The following is a 19,592-nucleotide window of genomic DNA, read 5'->3' on the forward strand; positions in this document are numbered from 1 at the left end:
TGTGTGTGTGTGTGTGTGTGTGTGTGTGTGTGTGTGTGTGTGTGTGTAAAAGGTGGACTATTCAGAGATGGGAGGGGACCACACTTCTGATTTCAATGACCCAAACAACTATTTATTGTGAAAACTTCTACTAGTGCAGATCAGCATCAGTCATGATGCTAGAGAGTTTGCTTAGGGGACTAAGAATCAAAGTGACTTCACCAGGATCAGAGAGCCAATATGTAGCATTTATATGGTATCTACCATGAATTGGGCATTATGCTAAGTGCTTCATAAATATTATTTCACGATCCTCACAAGCACCTTGGGAAGTAGGTGCTATTATTATCCCCATTTTACATTTGAGGAAACTGAAGCAATCAGAGGTTGAGTGACTTGTCCAGGGTCACAGCTAGTAAGTATCTGAGGTAGGATTTGAATTCAGGTCTTCCAGACTCCAGGCCCAGAGGTCTATCCCTGCATCACTGGCTGACCTGTGTATATATACCAAATGGCAATTTCTAAATAATTAAAGGAAAAACTAAATGAATTACAAAAAAAAGAAAAATAGAGAATAAAACTGTAACAGGAAAATCCAACTTACCTGAATCAGTCCTAAATAAATCTAACCAAGGCATAAACAAGAAAGAAATTAACAACCTGAATATAATCTTAGAAAAAGTAGGTATTATAGACATTTGATGATTATCGAATGGAAACAGAAAAGAATATGCATATATTTCAGATATGCATGGTAACTTGGTTATTTTAAAATATTTTATATCAACTAAAGACTAAACAAATTATTCCTGGAATGGCTGAGTGAAAGAACAAATGATAGAAATAAAGATACACTTTATTAAAGATACTGACAACAATGAACATTAAAAACAAATGAATTAATAAATAAAACTAGGAGTGGGTTGTTTTTTGGGAGGGTGGGAGGGAATAAAATGAAATAGATAAACCACTAGCTAAGCTGATTAAAAAGTGGCAGGGAGGTGGGGAGGGAGGGGGAGAAAAATTTAAAACTCAAAAGCTTATGGAAGTGATTGTTGATAAATCAAAACAGATTTTAAGAAAAGAAAAAAGTGGCAAATTAAATTATTAGTATCAACAATAAAAAAGGAGAATTCAGAAGTTAATTAGAAATAAAGGATATTATTTAAAACTATTTTAGTCCAACTTAATGCCAATTAAATTGATAATGTAAGAGAGATAAATACTTAAAAAATTATAAAATAACTAAATTAACAGAAGAAGTAGAATTTAAACATCAAAAATCTCAGAGGAAGAAACTGAACATGCTATAAATGAATTCTGAAAGAAAAAAATCCTAGAACCAGATGGATTAACAATGGAATTCTATTAAAACATTCAAACAAAAATTAATTCTGCTATAACAGATCCTATGCAAAAACAGCAAAAGAATGAATCCCACCAACTTCCTTCTTTGACACAGATTGCCTTTTGATACATAAATGAGAGTCAAAAAAGAAAAAGAAAACTGTGACTCAATGTCCATAATGAACACTGATGAAAAAGAGTTAACTAAAATATTAGCTAAGAGATTAAAACACATCACCAGGTTGGATTTACACCAGAAACATAGGGTTTGTTTTAATATTACAAAAATGATAAATTTAATTACCCATATTAGTATCAAAATCATATGATTTTAGCAATTGATGAAGAAAAAGCTTTTGAAAAAATATATCTATTTCTGTTAAAAATACTAAAAATATAGGAATAGAATATTCCTTAAAATAATAAAAATATAAAAAACCAAAAATTACCCTTATATCTAACAGAGATAAACTAGAGTCCCTTCCAATAAAGTAAGAGGTAAAACAAAGACGTTCACTGTCACCACTTTTATTTGACATAGTATTAGAAATGCTGATAATAATAATAAGAGAAGAAAAAGAAACTGAGGGAATAACCATAGCTAGTTCTTCCTCATTGTAGTCTACTGGCAAATTTACTCCTTCATTCCTATCAACTCCTCCCTCCAGCTCTCTCTATTACTGATGCTCTTCTCATATTACCACTAGTAAGCAGTCACGAAAGCATATGCACTTTATACACAGGACCAAATTCTAACAAGTTTACCTAACTAGTTTTCTAAATACACCAAATTAGAAACAGAAAGCAGTAACAAGAAAAGAGGCAAGCACACTAAAAGCAGCAAAAGGTCAGACCATAACAATTAAGAAGAGAAAAAAAATAACCAAAAAAGTACAAAAGCCCGATAAATAACAAGTTAATACAGAGCAGAGATGTGCAGGGAATAAAATATAAATGGGAAATATTTAACAAAATAAACAAAAACAAAACAACATAAATAATGTTAACATATGGTTTTTCTAAGTCAATATGCTACATCCAGGGACCCTCACATACAGTTGAATGGTCCTGTTTCTATTTGAGTTTCAGGATCACAAAAGATAAGATGGACAATTTTAATTATAAAAAAATTAAAGTTTTTCTCCACAATATATTCAACATAGTAAAAATTAAGAGAAGAAACAACTAAAAATAAATCTCTTAATAACTGTCTCTGATAAAAGTCTCATTTTCAAGATATATAAGGAACTGATTAAAAAACTTAAGAGTAAGAGCCATTCCCCAAATGATAAATGGTCAAAAGACATGAACGGGCAGTTTTCTGAAGAAAAAATCAAAGCCATCAATAATGATATTACTAAATGCTGTAAAACACTAGCTGCTGGAGAAATGCAAATTAAAGCAACTCTAAGGTGCCACTTTATGCCTTTTCCAATACTAGCAAAGATGACAAAATTTAAAAAATAACACATATTATAAGGGCTGCAGGAATAGGTACACTATCACAACATGAAATGGTCTAAGCCATTCCATAAAGTAATTTGAAACTATGCTCAGGAAATTATCAGATTATATCCTTTAGCCTAGCTTTATCACTACTAGGTCTATGCCTCAAAGAAATCAAAGAAAAAGGGAAATAATCTACATACTAAAAAGTATTTCTAGCAGTTCCTTTCTTGGTAGATGAAAATTAGAGACACAGGGCCTATCCTCCTTATTGGGCAATAGTTAAATAAACTGTGGTCCATAAATGTAACACAATATTACTGTGCCAGAAGAGAGGGTAAAATTGACAATTTCAGAGGAAAACTGGAAAACTTTTATCAATGGACGCAGAGTAAAGTGTGCAGAACTAGGAGGACAATTTATATAATGATAACATTATACAGAAAAATGATTCTGCAAGACTTTAGAACTCTGATTAACAATATGATAAACCATGACTCCAAAAGAATGAAGATGAAACATGCCACCCACCTCCTAACAGAGATGTGATGAACTTAAAGAAACAAAACATACACGTTTCATACAAGACATACAATTTCAGACACAGATAATGTGGAAGCTATGTAATGAGGAATTTATTTTTTGTTGAGATTTTGTTTTTTACAATTTGTTTGGTGTTTGATTGGTGAATGGGGTGGTGTAGTGGGAGGCAGGCACAAATTTTTTTAAAAGCTTATTAACTCCATAAATTCCAGACTTTAAAAAAAATACATAAATCCAATTGAAATCTAGGGCCATTTAGGGAAGGCAAAAATATCTCAAATGCTCTTATAGACATGACTGACTGCTACAGTACAGAACAATACCTAATGTTTATAAGGATGATTCTTAGTCATAAAGAAAGGTTGAATTCTGTCCAGCATTTTCCATTTTAAAATACAAGAAGACATATTTAAGGTTTATTAAAACATTTAAGGTTTCTACTGAAAATTTTTTAAAGAGTTGGTACTTAAAAGTGTCAGTTATCTGAAAAATTAATTTGTGATAATTCTACCAGACATTAGATAAATGAGGTGTTACCATATCTGCTTGATATGCCTAGAAAACCCAGAAGTTTTTAGTTTTCAAACATTTTATAATTCCACTCGTAGAGTAAATGGATCTTAGTTATTTTATGTGGAACAGAATTGCCTACAGAGAACGTATGCAGGCATATGAAAAACTATATACTTTGTGTTGTTTTTTCTGCTGCATTTCACAGGCTTATTGCAGAATTAACATTTAATGTCACTCTAAAAGTATGAAGCTTTATAGAAATGCTAATTATTATTTCAATGGGGAAAGAAGAGTAAAGGGAGGGAATAGGATAGTTAAAGGAAAAGAATAAACAGAAATGGATGCATATTTACAAAAATATAAATTGCCTAGATTAACAGAAGAGGATATAGAATACTTAAATAACCCTATCTTAGAGAAAGAAACTGAACAATCCACAAATGAAAATCCCAGAGAAAAAATCCCTAAGACTACATGGATTTACAACTGAATTTTACCAAAGATTTAAAAAAAAATTGATTCCAATCTTATATAAGCTACTTGAAAAAAGAGGTAAAGAAGGAATCCTATCAAATGCCTCCTACTGCACAAATATGGTTTTGCTACAAAAAACTGGAAAAGCAGAGAGAAAGAAAACTATAGACCAATTTCCTGAATGAATATCAATGAAAAAATTTTTAAATAAAATTTTAGTAATAATTTAAATAAAAATGCTAGTACCAACAAGACTATAGCAATATATTACAACAGTTATATACTAGGATCAGGTGGGATTTATACCAGGAATGCAGAGCTGGTTTAACATTAGGAAAACTATAAACATAGCTGACTATATCAATTACAAAAACAACAAAAATCATATGATTATATCAAGAGATGCAGAAAAACCCTGTGACAAAAAAAAAAATACCCATTCCTATTATAAATACTAAAAAACACCGAAACCAGGGGGTCCTTTCTTAAAATGGTAAGTCATATCTACCTAAAACAAAGAACAATATTATCTGTACTGGGAAGAAACTAGAAGCCTTCGTAATAAGATCAGGAGTGAAGTAATGATGTCCATTATCACCATTATTATTCAATGTTGTACTAGAAATGCTAGCTATAGCAATAAGATATGAAAAGGAAATTGAAGGGTAAGAACAGGCAACAAGGAAACAAAACTATCACTCTTTACAGATGATATGAAGGTATACTTAGAGAACCCTACAGAATCAACTAAAAAACTAGCTGAAACAACCAACAACTTTAGCAAAGTTGTAGGATATAAAATAAACCCACATAAATTATGAACATTTCTATATATTCCCAACAAAACCCAGCAGAAAGAGGTAAAAAATAAAATACCAATTAAAATAACTGCACACAGTACAAAATACTTGGGAGTCTATCTGCCAAAATATATGCAAAAACTATATGAACACAATTTCAAAACTCTTTTCACAAAAGAAAGACATCTCTAAACAACTGAATAAATATTAATTGCTCATAGGCAGGCCAAGCCAATATAATCAAAATGACAATTCTACCTAAATTAATTTACTTATTTAGTGCTATACCAAACTACCAAAGAATTATTTTCTATAGCTAGAAAAAATAAGAACAAAATTCATCTAAAAGAACAACAGGTCAAGAATATCAAGGGGAATCAATGAAAAAACAAAACAAAACAAAAAAAAACAATCAAAAATGTAGGAAGGTGGCCTAGCAGTATCAGATTTCAAACTATATTTCATAAAGCGGTAATCATGAAAACAATCTGGTGACTGGCTAAGAAAAACAGTGGTGGATCAGTGGAACAGATTACGTAGACAACATACCACACAAATGACAACAATAATCTAATTTCTGATAAACCCAAAGATTCAAGCTTTTTGGGCAAAGATTCACTATTCATAAAAAACTGCTGGGAGAACTGCATAAGTACTCTGAAAGAAATTAAGTTTAGACCAGCAGTTCACACCATGTATCAAGATAATGTCAAAATGGGTATACGATTTAGTCCACATGGGTGATTTTCACAAGCAGATTAAGGGAGTATGGAAGAAATTACCTATCAGATCCACAGATAATGGAAGATTTTATGACCAAAAAAGATACAACGAGGATGATGCGAGGTAAAATAGATAATTTTGATTATACGAAATTTGAAAGGTTTTGCACAAAGTAAACCAATGCAGCCAAAATCAGAAGGAAAGTAGAAAACTGGCAGAAAAATTTTACAGCAAATTTCTCTAATAAAGGCCTCTTTTCTCAAATATATGGGGAACTGAGCCTAATTTATAAATATAAGAGTCATTCCCCAAGTGATAAATGGTCAAAGGATATGAATAGGCAGTTTTCAGAAGAACTCAAAGGTATCAACAGTCATAAGGAAAAATGATCCAAATCACTACTGATTAGAGAAATGTCAATTAAAACAACTGAGGTACTACCTCATATCTATCAGACTGGCTAATGTGCCAAAAAAAAAAAGAGAAAGAAAATGACAATTGCTGGAGGGGCTGTGAAAAAAGAGAGACACGAATACATTGTTGGAGGAATTGTGAACTGGTCCAACCATTCTAGAGAACAATTCGGAACTACGCACAAAAAACTATAAAACTATGTATGCCCTTTGACCCAGCAAGAGCACTACTAGGTCTGTAGAGCCCGAGAAATAAAATAAAAAGGATCAAAGACCCAAAGTGGTGAAAGGAAAAAGGAAAAGGATCTATATATACGGAAGTATTTATAGCAGCTCTTTTTGTGGTGGTAAAAAATTGGATATTAACAGGATGTATATCAGATGGGGAAAGGCCAAACAAGTTATGGTATATGATTGTGATAGAATACTACTGTACTATAAGAAACAATGAGAGTGATTATTTCAGAAAAACCTGGGAACTTATATGAGCTGATATAAAATAAAAGCAAGCAGAACCAGGAAAACATTGTACACAGTAACAGAAATATTGTAATTATGATCAACTGTGAAAGACACAGATATTCTGATCAAAACAATGATCTATGACAATTCCAAAGGACTCATGACGAAAAATACTGTCCACCTCCAAAGAGAATTGATGAACTCTGAGTGATGACTGAAACATTTGGGGGGGGGGGGTGTGAGAACATGGTTAATATGGAAATGTTTTACAGGACTTCATATGTAAAAGGGGTATTATATCATTTGCCTTCTCAATAGGTTACAGGACGGCCTCAAGGGAGGGAAAAAAATTTCTAAATCAAAACAAAAAATGAACACAAAATTTAAAAAAAAAATTTTTTATTAAAAAAAGAAAAGAATAAGCAGTATCTCACCTTTGCACTATAGTTCTTAGTAATAGACTGGCATGAGCTTTGTTGCCTCAATGGTGATGGTTGCTCTCCTTCTTCTAGTTTCCGTTCATATACTCGAACTCTAGCACAAGTCATCATACTCTCAAAGTACAAGTATACAGGATCTTTGTCTTCTTCTCGAATCTGTAAGTTACATAAAAGAGAATTTCATCATATATACTGTGATATTGCAATAAAGGTGCTTTGCAAACTCCAGATCACAAGTTAAAAATGACCAAGAAAAACAAATAAAATTCAGAATTTAAAATATGAATGTCTGCCTTCGGTACTGAATGTTTCAGAGCAAATTATGACTAAATACTACAACTGACTAACATTAAAAGCATAAGTAAAGTTTCAGGACAGCTAGTAGCACTTAGCTGATCTCAGGGATAGTAATCACAATACTATCACCTTATGTTTATAAAGTATTTTCTAATTCTTTTTAAAAGCTACATTTATATGGGTTTTTTTTTTTTGACTCTCACAATAATTGTGTAATAGATAGGGTAAGCAATACACTTTACCCTGCTAGCAAGTACAAAAGTGGAGACTTTAATCCAAGCCTCCTAACTCCAAGGTCAATACTCTTTCACAATATCTTTACCACTATACCATTTTCATGATACTTGCCTCTTGAGCAGGTATCGTATCAGAGTGGAAGATTTTTCCTCAGGGTAAAGAATTTGTTCTTTGCCAAGAAATACAATTCAGGCACTATCAGCTGTCTGATTACAATGTTCCTCATTATTTTCTAATCTATAACTTAATGCTTTTAACTATGAAATGTTTAATAAAACCTTCTAATAGAAAAATTTCCTTGATACCAACACAGATTTCACATTATAGAATGGGCCATTAATATGGAGTTTGAAGGGGTGAGGGGAGCAGGAGCATGGTGTAAGGCTCCTTTTTGCTACATTGCATCAAAATCTATATCAAACACCTACCTTAGGGCTTTGCACATAATAGGAGCTCAACAAATGAACTGTGGAATGAATGAATGAACGTCAACAATGAAAAACAAAAGATATATCCTACTCAAAAAAGTCCGAAAGAACAGACTTCTGAAAATACTACAAACTAAGGCATGACAAAATTAAATTAATGATTATTATTTATAAGGATGTCAAAAAGAGACATCTTTTAGTTTAAGCAGTTCTATTTGTAGAAAGTGAACAGTCACAATATATCACACCTCTATCCCTTTGCTGACCTTTGAACTCTAATCTGTTAAATGAAAAGACAACATATCAAATAAAAGGAACAAAAAATGATTTATAGAGAATTAACAAATCTGATAAAAATGCACTATTTTTATATGTGAAAGGGAAGGGTCCTGTCTTTCAAAGTGAAGCCCCGGGCTTACCACAGGATTGGGTTTGGGAGTATACACACGCACTGGTTTAACTCCATTGGTAAGTTTGTTCTTGCTGCTGGTAGGCAAAATCTCTGGATGAGGCAGAACTGTTGGTTTCACTGGCTCAACAATAGAAGGTGTTGGAATATAAACTGGCTCCGGATCTACCTCGCCTTCTACCTTCACCCATAAAGGATAATGACGAATGGGCTGTTCAGGTTCCGTATCACAGATAGCTAAAGAAACAAAGAAGAGAAAAACCATGGTTGACTTTAACAAGTTCAGTTCTAAGAAGCAGCTAGGTGGCACAGTGGATAGAGCACTGGCCCTGGAGTCAAGAGGACCTGAGTTCAAATCTGGCCTCAGACACGTAACACTCACTAGCTGTGTGACCCTAGGCCAGTCCCCAATTGCCCCCCGACCCCAACACACGTTCAGCTCTACATAACATCCCTCAAAGCACTGCCAGGATAATAAGAATAAGACACCTGTAGGAAAAGGGCCAGGTTTGTAATTCAAACTCTCACGAAACTCTGGAAAAATAAACTGTCCCCAATAGAAGGTCTTCAATTACTTCCTTATCATGCTTTTTGGTTCACCAAAGGTGACAAGGCAAAATTGTCCTAGTTCATTGGTGGGTGGGGATGGGTGTGTGGGAGTGAGTGAGTGAGTGTGTGTGTGTGAGTGTGTGTGTGTGTGTGTGTGTGTGTGTAGCAAGTATAACAGAACAAAAGAAAAATTTCATTAGCATGAAATACTAAATGTTGAGAAAATCTTTTCAGCATTTAATCAACTAACAAATTTACTTATTACCAAGACAGGTATTCTGTAAGCATGTCACCCATACATTAAAAAAAAAAAGTGGGGGAGTTTATAGCCCCACATATTCTATTTTACATTACACAGTAAACAGTTAATACATACCTGCTGATTGAAGATTTAAGAATAAAAAGATGAATAACTAGCAATACTATTTGTTCTTCTAATCTCCTTTCAAGGCCCAACTCAAATCCATCCACTCAAACAACTTTTTCTTCCCTATGTACTTTAGTCCAAGGTATTCTTTCTCATCTCTGAATTCCTGCAGCATATATTGTCAGTACCACATTTGGAACATCCTTTACTGCTTTATAGTGCTACTTTTCTAAAACCTTCCCAATGGGACAAAGTTCCTGGATTGCTAAAATCAAGTCTAATTCTTTCAAACAGCTATCCAGTAAGTACTTACTTATAAGCGCAACATAGTACTAAATGAAAATATCAAAAGCATAAAACATACTTACAATATAATTCACTCATGAAAAGTATAGAAAACAATAAACATTTAAGTGCCAAATAACATCATAAGACTATTTAACTGTGTGGCTAGTACTGGAGTTCAGAGGAAAGAGAGAGAGATCAATGCTGGAAGGAAAGGTTGCGAAAGGATTCCTGGAAATGGGATTTGAACCAGGTCTCAAAGAATATATAGTATTTGGATAGACATAAATGTTGGTATTCAAAAAGAGGCAAACAGTGAATGAAAGCATAGAAAGAATGAACATAGCATATTCTGGGACAGTGTGATGACTGACCAAACTAAAGAGGAAGAGTGAAAAATGGGGAGACGTGGTAAATATGAATGTAAAACCTCAAGAAGACATAGAAGCTTAGAGCAAACAGAGTAAGTAGAACATACAGAGCATAGGCAGTATTAAGGATTAGGGGATCCTTCAAAGATTAGTTTGGCAGGTGAAAAATGAACGAAAGTGAGAGATATGATTAAGGATGATCAATCAGGGATATGCTGTAACAATCCAAGTATGACATGATAAAGATCTAAACTAGGCTACCGAAGTAACAGTGCAAAATCCAAGGATATCGTACATATTTCACAAGAGAGATTAAGGCAGCCTTGAGAAAAGATAATAAAGGGGAAAAGTGAGTCAAAGAAGACTCCAAAATCTTAAACCAGACAATGTTCAATGGTTTACAGAACATCAGAGACATCTTAAATCATCTAGTCCAAGACTTTTCATTTTACAGACAAGGAAACTGAGGCCCTGAATATTGTCTTTTGATAGAGAAGTAGATGAAAACTCTGATTAAGGCAACAACCAATCATAACTCCATTACACTGGTGATGAAGTGTGCTTCTAACATCTCAGGAAACAGTTAACAGACTAGAGATACAGAATGAGACATATTTTCAGACATAACCAATGTGTGAGTTTGTTTGCCTGACTATTTTGCTACAAAGGGAAGGCTTTTCTTTTTTTTTTTGTTTTTATGGGAGGGGAGGTGGGAGAGTTGTAGGGGGAATGATAGTGATTTCAAAAGGAAGGAGAATTAATAAAACACTTTTAAAAATACACGGTATACAGAACAGTTCAGATGGGAAAAGACACAAGTAAGGTAGTGTTATTATAGTAGTACATTTCATATATGCAGTAAGAAAAAAAAAATCAGGGGCAGTGGATAGAGCACCGGCCCTGAAGTCAGGAGGACCTGAGTTCAAATCCAGCCTCAGACCAAACACTTGACCCTTAGTCACTTAACCCCAATTGCCTTTAAAAAAAAAAAAAAAAAGTAAAAAATATATAACTAGACAAGAGAGATTCTGAAATACTGGAATTCAACCCAATGTTTAATAAGCTAGAAAACATATATGCAGAGGGAAAAACTCCTTTTTTGTTAGAATTTATGGGAAAACTTTTATGTATTCTGGCAGACATTAGGCTTAGAACAGCATTTTATGCTTTATTCCACAGTGAGTTAAAAAAAGGATATGTGATCTGAATAGTAAAAGATAATACCACACAAAAATTAAGAGAAATAAATTATATACCTTTCATAACTATGGTTAGAAGTTGTATTCTTATCCAAAGTATAGAAATACTTTCAAAAGAGAAAATGAATAATTTTGATTGTAGAAATTGGAAGACCTGTATAAATCAAAATTATCTATTTTCTCTTTTGGAAATATTTCTATACGTTGGATAAGAATAGAACTTTTAACCATAGCTGTGAAAGGTATATAGTTATCTGATGTGGAAAGACAGGTGTGCTAATGTGTTGTTGGTGGAGCTTTTACAACCATTTGGAAAGCAATTTGAAATTATGAGAGTAAAGGTGGCTACAATGTCCATAGCCTTTGACCTGGAGATTCCATTGCTAGCTACATACTTCAAGGTCATTGATCAAAAAGAAAGCCCCCATATATGCCAAAAAACATATGGCAGCATTTTTTGTGGTAGCAAAGGAAATAGAAATGAATTCCCTGTACATTGGAGAACCGCGAAACAAATGCTCGTAATGAATATGATGAAATATCATTATGCTATCAGACATGATTATTATGATGAATACAGAGAAGTATGGAGAGACTTATATAAACTGATGCAAAGTGGAGTAGCCAAGAAGATACTATACACAATGATTATAACAATGCAAATGGAAGGAACAATTACAATACAATAAAAAATGAATGTTTTAAAGTTACAAAGAACAAGCTTAACTGCAAAGAAACTATATGAGAAGACAACTTTCCTTATTCCTTTGAAGGGTGGGAGAAGGGTTAGATTATATGGCTAAGAGAATGGTATATGTTGACAGCCACTTATGTACAAACTTCTAAATCTACATTATTCATTTTTCTGTTTTCAGCTGTTTACTGGACATTTCCACTTAAATGTTTTTCTATATATCCTAAACTGAGCATCTTTTTTTAATTATGAACTTGACAGACATTAATAAACATGAACACATCCACATAAAAAAAAAACCACACAGAAAATGAGTATTGTATACTAATCTGTGAATCTGTTATGTACAGGTTGTTTTTTTTGGGGGGGGGGGCCACTGGGGTTAAGTGACTTGCCCAGGGTCACACAGCCAGTAAGTGTCAAGTGTTTGCTCTAAGGTCAGATTTGAACTCAGGTCCTCCTGACTTCAGGGCTGGTGCGCCACCTAGATGCCCCAGTATTCTTAAACAATACCAAATGGTTTTGATAACTGCTGTATGACAATGAAGTTGAAGAACTGAGAGTACTATTCCCCTTTCATCTCTCCCTTTTTTCATTATTTTCTCCCATATTTTATATACTTTGTTCCTACAAATAATTTTTTAATTCTATAAAATATTCCTTTGAAAAGTCTATAACGAATAGCATTAAAACTGTAAATTAACTTTGGTAGTATCATCATTTGTATAACACTGGCAACAGTCTAGTCATGAGCACAGGTATTTAAGTAGTTCTTTATGTCTTTAATGAGGACTTTGTAATTGGATATATACAATTCCCAAATTTGCTTTGGTAGATTTATTCCAAAATATTTTATGTATAATGCAGTTATTTTGAATGGGATTTTCCTTTCTATTTTTGCCTCATGGTTTTTATGTTTGTTATACATAAATATTATCGATATCTGTGGGCTTATTTGGTAGGCTGCAACTGTGCCGAAGCCATTAGTTTATTCAATGATATCCAACAGCCCCCTCTGCATATTATACACATATATACACACACACACAGAGTACACACATACATATATATATATAACACATACATATATACATACTTTTTTAAAGGCATAAATGAGTTTTGTAGAAAGGCTTTTTCTGCATTAGGACAATCACGAGGTTTTGCTTAATATAATTAAATGTTTATTTTTTTTCCTAACATTAAACCATCACAAGCATCTCAGGTGGAAAATATTCGTTAAATGTCCACTATTTCACAGGCACTGTGCTAAGCACTAGGAATACAAAGAAAGGCAAGAGATGGTTCCCTACTCTCAAGGAGATCACAGTCTAATGTAGCAGACAACATGGAAACAACTATGTACAAACAAGCTATATACAGGATAAATTGAAGATAATCAAAAGAAGAAAGAAACTAGAATTAAGAGGGATAGGGAAAGGGAAAGGCTTCCAGTAGAAGGTGGGATTTTAGCTAGGATTTGAAGGAAGCACCAGTAGGTAGTAGGTAGTAGGTTTGGAAAAGCTGCTATAAGTGAATGGAAAAGTGAGTTGGTTAGAGAGGTATAAAAGGATTACCTTCTCATTTTGAGAGCCCAGTTGAGGTTATATAACATAAATTTATAGTGGACCTAGTCAGCACAACTTCACGATTTTCTCCAGTGGCACTTTTCATTCACTTAAGTAGGACTGAAGGCAGGAGATGGTGAGAGTAATCCAGGGCTGAATTTGGCAAATCAGAACTGGTGATACGGTAAGTGGTAAGTCTCAAAGGAAGAGTGCTGAGATGAAAATGTTTATAAACAGGTGACAGGAAGAGTATATACCAGTGAAGGGATGATGGCCTGGGAAAGAAATAAGGAGTGAAAGGATATAGGTCACAATGAGGGACGAAGAATAAGTCTGAATGGGGCAGCTAGGCAGCACAGTGCATAGAGCTCTGGCCTTGGAGTCAGGAGGACCTGAGTTCGAATCCAGTCTCAGACACATAACACTTATTAGCTGTGTGACCCTGGGCAAGTCACCTAACCCTGATTGCCTCATCAAAAAAAAAAAAGTCTGAATAATGGCAGCTAGAGGGTTCAGGATTAATGGAATGAGTAAGAGGACAGCTGGGTGGGATTTTGTTAGTCAGTCACAAATTGAGTTCAGGTGGTTTATTAACATTATGAAGTGTTCAGGCTTTAGAAGTCTACTCAGGATGTTAAGGCAGGTCAGGTAAGGAGATGGGGGTGGGGTGGGGGAAGGGTTCAGAGGTTTCTGCACTTACATGGTGTTTCTCGCCTATCCCTCTACATGCAGGTCAGAGCAGGAGATAGGTGGGGGAGTACAGGAAAGCACAGTGCCTGTTCTATGCAAATAGATAGGAAGGCACCTCTGCAAGTGAGAAGAGACTAGAAAACTATGGAATGGCATCTCTCTGATTACCAATGCTTAGCATGTTTCTGACATATAGTAAGTATTTAATAAATATTTACTGAGTCACTACTGACTTGAAAGGGGGTCTCTTTGATCCCTTGCTGGCAAGAAAAAGCCAGGTCAGGGGAATGTCATGCTCTTTGATCACCTGCTGGTAGAAGAAGGTATAACAGATTTCTAATATAAATCCACCTTCATAATAATGTATGGTTTTCTTGGCAAGATTACTATGGTCTGTTTGGCAAAACATTATTTAAAACTCTGAACTGATATTCATTATTGACACTGAACTATAGGTCTCCTATATTTTGCCTTCTCTGGTTTCAATATTAGGACTATATTTGTCTCATAAAAGGAGTTTGGAAATCATCTCCAAATTTTTTAAGAACAATATGTGTAGTAATAATTGTTCCTAAAAATTTGATAGAATTCTCCTGTAAATCAGCAGGAGGGAGCAACTTAAGGCACCTAAGTAAAACAATGTGTTTAAGAGCACTATACTTGGAGGCAGTGAGTTGAACCTTCAGACACTTACTGCCTGCCTGTGTGATCCTGGGCAAGTTGTTTAGCCTCTCTTTTCTCATTTGTAAAACATAGTTTTATCCCCTAAAATAGGGATCCCCGCCCCCTCTCCCTCACTCCTGGCTAGACAGAGTTGAGGTCCACTGCTTGTAGCAGAAAACTGGAATAATGGATAGGGCAGAGTGCGGGCCTATATCATAGCAACAGAAAAATTGTTGAGTAGATCCCAGACCCCAGCTTATGAAGCAGTGAACACTGCTTATGGGAGGCTGGTGGGGTGGAGTACTGAGTGAATGCTAAAGATCTGAATTCTCTGCTACTACTTCATAAAGATAATGGAGCTGTGAGGAAAGCATTTTGTACATCTGAAAGTGCTACATAAACATGTAATACTAATATAACTAAATTCAATTGAAAACTCATTTATTAATTATCCCTATTGCTTTATATATAAGGCATTATGCTAGGCAACAGGAAAAACAGCTTATGTTATTTATTATTAAACTTCCTAAAACATTATGTTAACTGTCATTCCAAAATCTTTAAAGGTTCTTCTGTGTCTGTATTATAGAGTTCCAACTCCTTAGTCTTTCCTCCTGTGATTTTGCCCCCTTTTTTATTCCCAGGGTTTAGCACACCACCTGGCACACAGTGAACACATAATAAATGGTTGTTGACGAATTTTTTTCACCCTCCACAATCTACCCTTAATTTGGCTTTCTAGACCTTTATCCAAGCCTGCTGGCCCTGCTTCCAACCTGCTGACCCATCATTATGAACCAATGACCAACTACCATCAATGAGACAGCCCAAGGATACTTGGGCTAACAGTGTCCAACAGACTACTGACTGCTTCTAGCCCAGTCCCCACACCCAATATTGAAAGAAGCAATTTCTGGCTTCCTTCAAGTGTCAATCAAAATCCTACCTTCTACAGGAAGCCTTTTCCAGTTTCTGGTCATTTTAGTGCCTTCTGTTCATTATTTCCTATCTACCCCATACATAGAGCTTATTTGTACATAGTTGTTGGTATGTTGTGTCTCCCCACCACATCCCACTCCATCATTAGAATGTGAGCTCCTTGAAGGCAGGAACTGGCTTTTGCCATTTTTATATCCACAGTACTTATCACAGTGGCTGAAATGTATTAGGCCCTTTAAAAATGCCATCAAATGCCAACCAACTACCACCAAAAAGGCTGGAAATCCAGCCCAGCTAAAGTAGTAAGGCATGCTAAGGATGAGACATGAGGTGGCATGTGCCTGGCAGGTTACATCACTGCCACTAATTCCCCTCATACCCTTACATAGACAGCCCAGATCAATGGAATAGCTCGCCACCCCACTCTCCAACCAATAGCCCTGATTCCAACACAGCCCCAAAAGCCATGATCCAAAAGCCAGTAGATCCATGATCCACCACATAATGTTGCTGGAGTAAGTCACCTAACTGTGCTGACTAGGTATACTACAAATTTGTTATCTAATCTCAGCCAGGCCTTCATCTTTTTTGGAGAGTCAATCTGGCAACTGCTACTACAGGTGTTACAGCCCCTTCGGCAGTCATAAGTTACTGAAGACCCCCAAAAGGAAGTTTTCTCCCTTAGAATCCTTGGCACTATCAAGTGGTTCAACACCAGAAATGTTTTACCAATGGAAATAGCATTAAAGAAAATATATTACCATCTGCTTTGCTACTATATTTAAAGGATCTTGAGACCTTTTCATCTAACTTGCTACTGAAATTTCTTTTATCTTCCTCACTATTATGTGAGCTCCTAGAGGAACAAACAATGTCTTGCTTTCCTATTTGTATCCCTAGCGCTTAACACACTGCTTTGGACACAGTTAAGTGTTTAATATATTTTTTCATTCATATGCAGGCTAAACTATCCAAGTATGTGCTGGATATTGGAAAAGAAACATACTGAACAAGTAAAAATCTGTAATGCTTCTAAAACCACATTTTCATTTAATAGTTTAGTTATTGAGATGCCATCAAACAAATGTTAAAATATATTGGTAGAAGGGATAGTATAGTAAAGAATCCAAAGAATTGGATCAGACATCAAAAGACTTGGGTTCTAATCCGAGTTCCACCACTAATTACCTAGCCATGTGTCTGACCTTAAAAGTTACAATCGAGGTACAAGATATTTCATAAATAAAATAATGACAGATCCATTGCCAATCTCATGAAGTTGTTATAAGCATCAAATGAGTAAACATTCAGCACTTTATAAAGGTAAAGCCATATATAAAGGTGGTATCATTAGTAGGATTTTAAAATCTGAACAAATTGATCAAACAGCATTCCACTCCTCAAAGTCTGATGCCCCTTGCTCTAGATAATATCCTCCAACAACAGGATCTGAACATCACTCCACCTCAGCCATATATAGGGATAGTCTCATCTTTGATTTCATGTCCACAAATATTATACCTCCAAGATCAAGAACTCTGAAATTCCTTGATGTTACCATAATTTCTTGGCATTCTACCTCTCCCCAGACTTCAACTCTCCTAAACCTAATTTCTATTCATAACAACCTCCATAAAATGTTGCTTAACAACCTTCTATTGATTAAAAACCTCCATTTGACCCTCCCAACTTTCACAGGAGGTAGCCTTTCTATTGCCAACATCAACACCCCACCCCTTTCCAACAGTCATCTCTTCTGATTTCCTCCAGGAACTGGCTCCTTCCATTGTCTCTAGTCTTCCAACATTTCTCTTTATCCTTGGTTCGTTCCATACTTTCTACAAAAATGACTTGATGTCCCTGATTCTCTAAAAAAATAAATTTTCAATTGGCCCTACCATCCCATCATCTTATATATCTCTTTTTCAAAGCCAAACTCCTAGAAGAAGGTATCTACAATGCAGTAGTTAATGTTGGAGAGATTGTGGAAAGGCACACTGGTGTACTGTTGATGGAGCTGTGAACTGATACATCTATGTAGGAAAGCAACTTGGAATTATGCAAAGAAAGTGACTAAAATCTCCATACTATTTGACCAAGAGAATTTATACTACAAGGAGACCACTGATAAGAAAAAAGCTTCTACTACTAATAAAGTATCTATATACACAAAAACATTTATAACAGCATTTTTTTTTTGTAATAGCAAAGAACTCGAAACAAAGATGCCTTGTGCTTGAGGAACAGCTAAATAAACTGTGGTACGTGAATGTAATGAAATATTACTGTGCTGTAAGAAATGACAAATGAGATAAATACAGAGAAGCATGGAAAGAGCTACATGAATATTGATGCACAGTGAATTAGAGCCAAGAAAATATACACGATGACTATAACAATGTAAACAGAAAAAAAAACCCACACACAAAATCAAAAGTGAATATTACAAAATTATAAAGACCAAGAATGGCTTGAAAGAAAATATGTGAGAAAACACTCCCAAAACCAACTCTTTGCAAGGAAGAGAGGTTCACAGGCACTGCTCATTACATGTTTTCAGAATTTTTTGATCTATTGATCAGTTATGCTGATTTTTGCCTCTTCTGTCTTTTTTAAAACATTGTTATATGGGATGATGGAAGAAAGGAAAAAAGGAAGGGAAGGAGGGAGGAACAAACAGGCACTTATTAAGCACCTACTATGTCCCAAGGCACGGTGCTAGTGCTTTACAAATATATCATTTGATGCTAACAACCCCATGGGAAAGGAAGGGATACTTCAGGAAACTATGGTGATGTTAAAAAAAATTAATAAAAACTTATTTTTTTAAAAGGCATCTCTACTCTGCTGCTTTCATTTCCCCAACATCCACTCATTTCTCAATCTCTTGCCATATGGATTCCAACCTCAGTGAAACTCTTCTTCCCAAGAAAAAATACCTCTTACCTACTAAATGCTAAATATTCTGTGGCATTTAGAGCCTTCTTAATATCTATTAACACCATGAACAACCTCCTCCTGATAATATCTTTCTTCTCCTCAGGTTTTGTCTAACACTTCTTCCTTGATTTCCTACCTATCTGACTATCCCTCATTCTCCTGTGCAGGATTATCATCCATGCTCCACCTCACGTCTGAATGAAGATTCTCTTCTTTGTCTATAATCTTTCTCAGTGAACTCAACTTCCATGGGTTCAACTATGATCTCTAAGCAGATAACTCCGAAATCTACGTATGTATTTCTTATCTCTATCCTTGAGTTCCAGCTGGCATCACCAACCAGACAATAATACCCAAAGACATGACAAATTCAACATCAGCCAAAAAAAACTGATTACCCTTCCCCTTAACTTGCCTAATTTTAGCAAGTGCACCTTCATGTTTCCAGTCATCCAAATGGGTAACCTTAAAGTCACCTCGAATACTTCACTATCCTATGTCTTCCTCATACCATCCAATCAGGTGCCATGTCTTATTGATTCTATATTTTGCATCTGTCCCACAATCACCACTGAAATGCTTGTCAACCTAATTCAAGTTTCACTCTTTGTATCTTACCTGGGGTACTGCAATAGCTTCCTAATTAGTTCCCCTGCTTCAATTCAACTCACGCAGCTGCCAAACTGGGCTGATCATGTCATTCCCCTGCTGAAAAAGATTTAAAAGCTTCCTATTGCCAATAGGATAAAACACAAACTTATGTTTGGTGTTTAAAATGCTTCACAATCTGGCTCCAACCTATCCTTCCAGAAAGATTTC

At 35.0% G+C, this 19,592-nt stretch overlaps 1 protein-coding gene across 14 annotated transcripts in view; it reads right to left on the bottom strand.

The window, feature by feature from the left end:
• MGA (MAX dimerization protein MGA) overlaps positions 1 to 19,592 on the bottom strand; it is a 219,752-nt gene that overhangs the window by 33,914 nt on the left and 166,246 nt on the right. For 13 of the 14 annotated variants that reach the window (XM_027869894.1, XM_027869893.1, XM_027869904.1 and 10 more), the window contains 2 exons: positions 8,522 to 8,748; positions 7,135 to 7,296 (listed from right to left, as the gene is read on the bottom strand). In XM_027869894.1, coding sequence (XP_027725695.1) covers positions 7,135 to 7,296; positions 8,522 to 8,748 — 389 coding nt within the window. The remainder of the gene's footprint in view (positions 1 to 7,134; positions 7,297 to 8,521; positions 8,749 to 19,592) is intronic. The other variant, XM_027869898.1, reaches the window with a different exon arrangement.

The sequence above is a fragment of the Vombatus ursinus genome, unplaced genomic scaffold (genome assembly GCF_900497805.2).
Source record: "Vombatus ursinus unplaced genomic scaffold, bare-nosed wombat genome assembly UNPS02014794.1, whole genome shotgun sequence".
NCBI classification, from domain to species: domain Eukaryota; kingdom Metazoa; phylum Chordata; class Mammalia; order Diprotodontia; family Vombatidae; genus Vombatus; species Vombatus ursinus.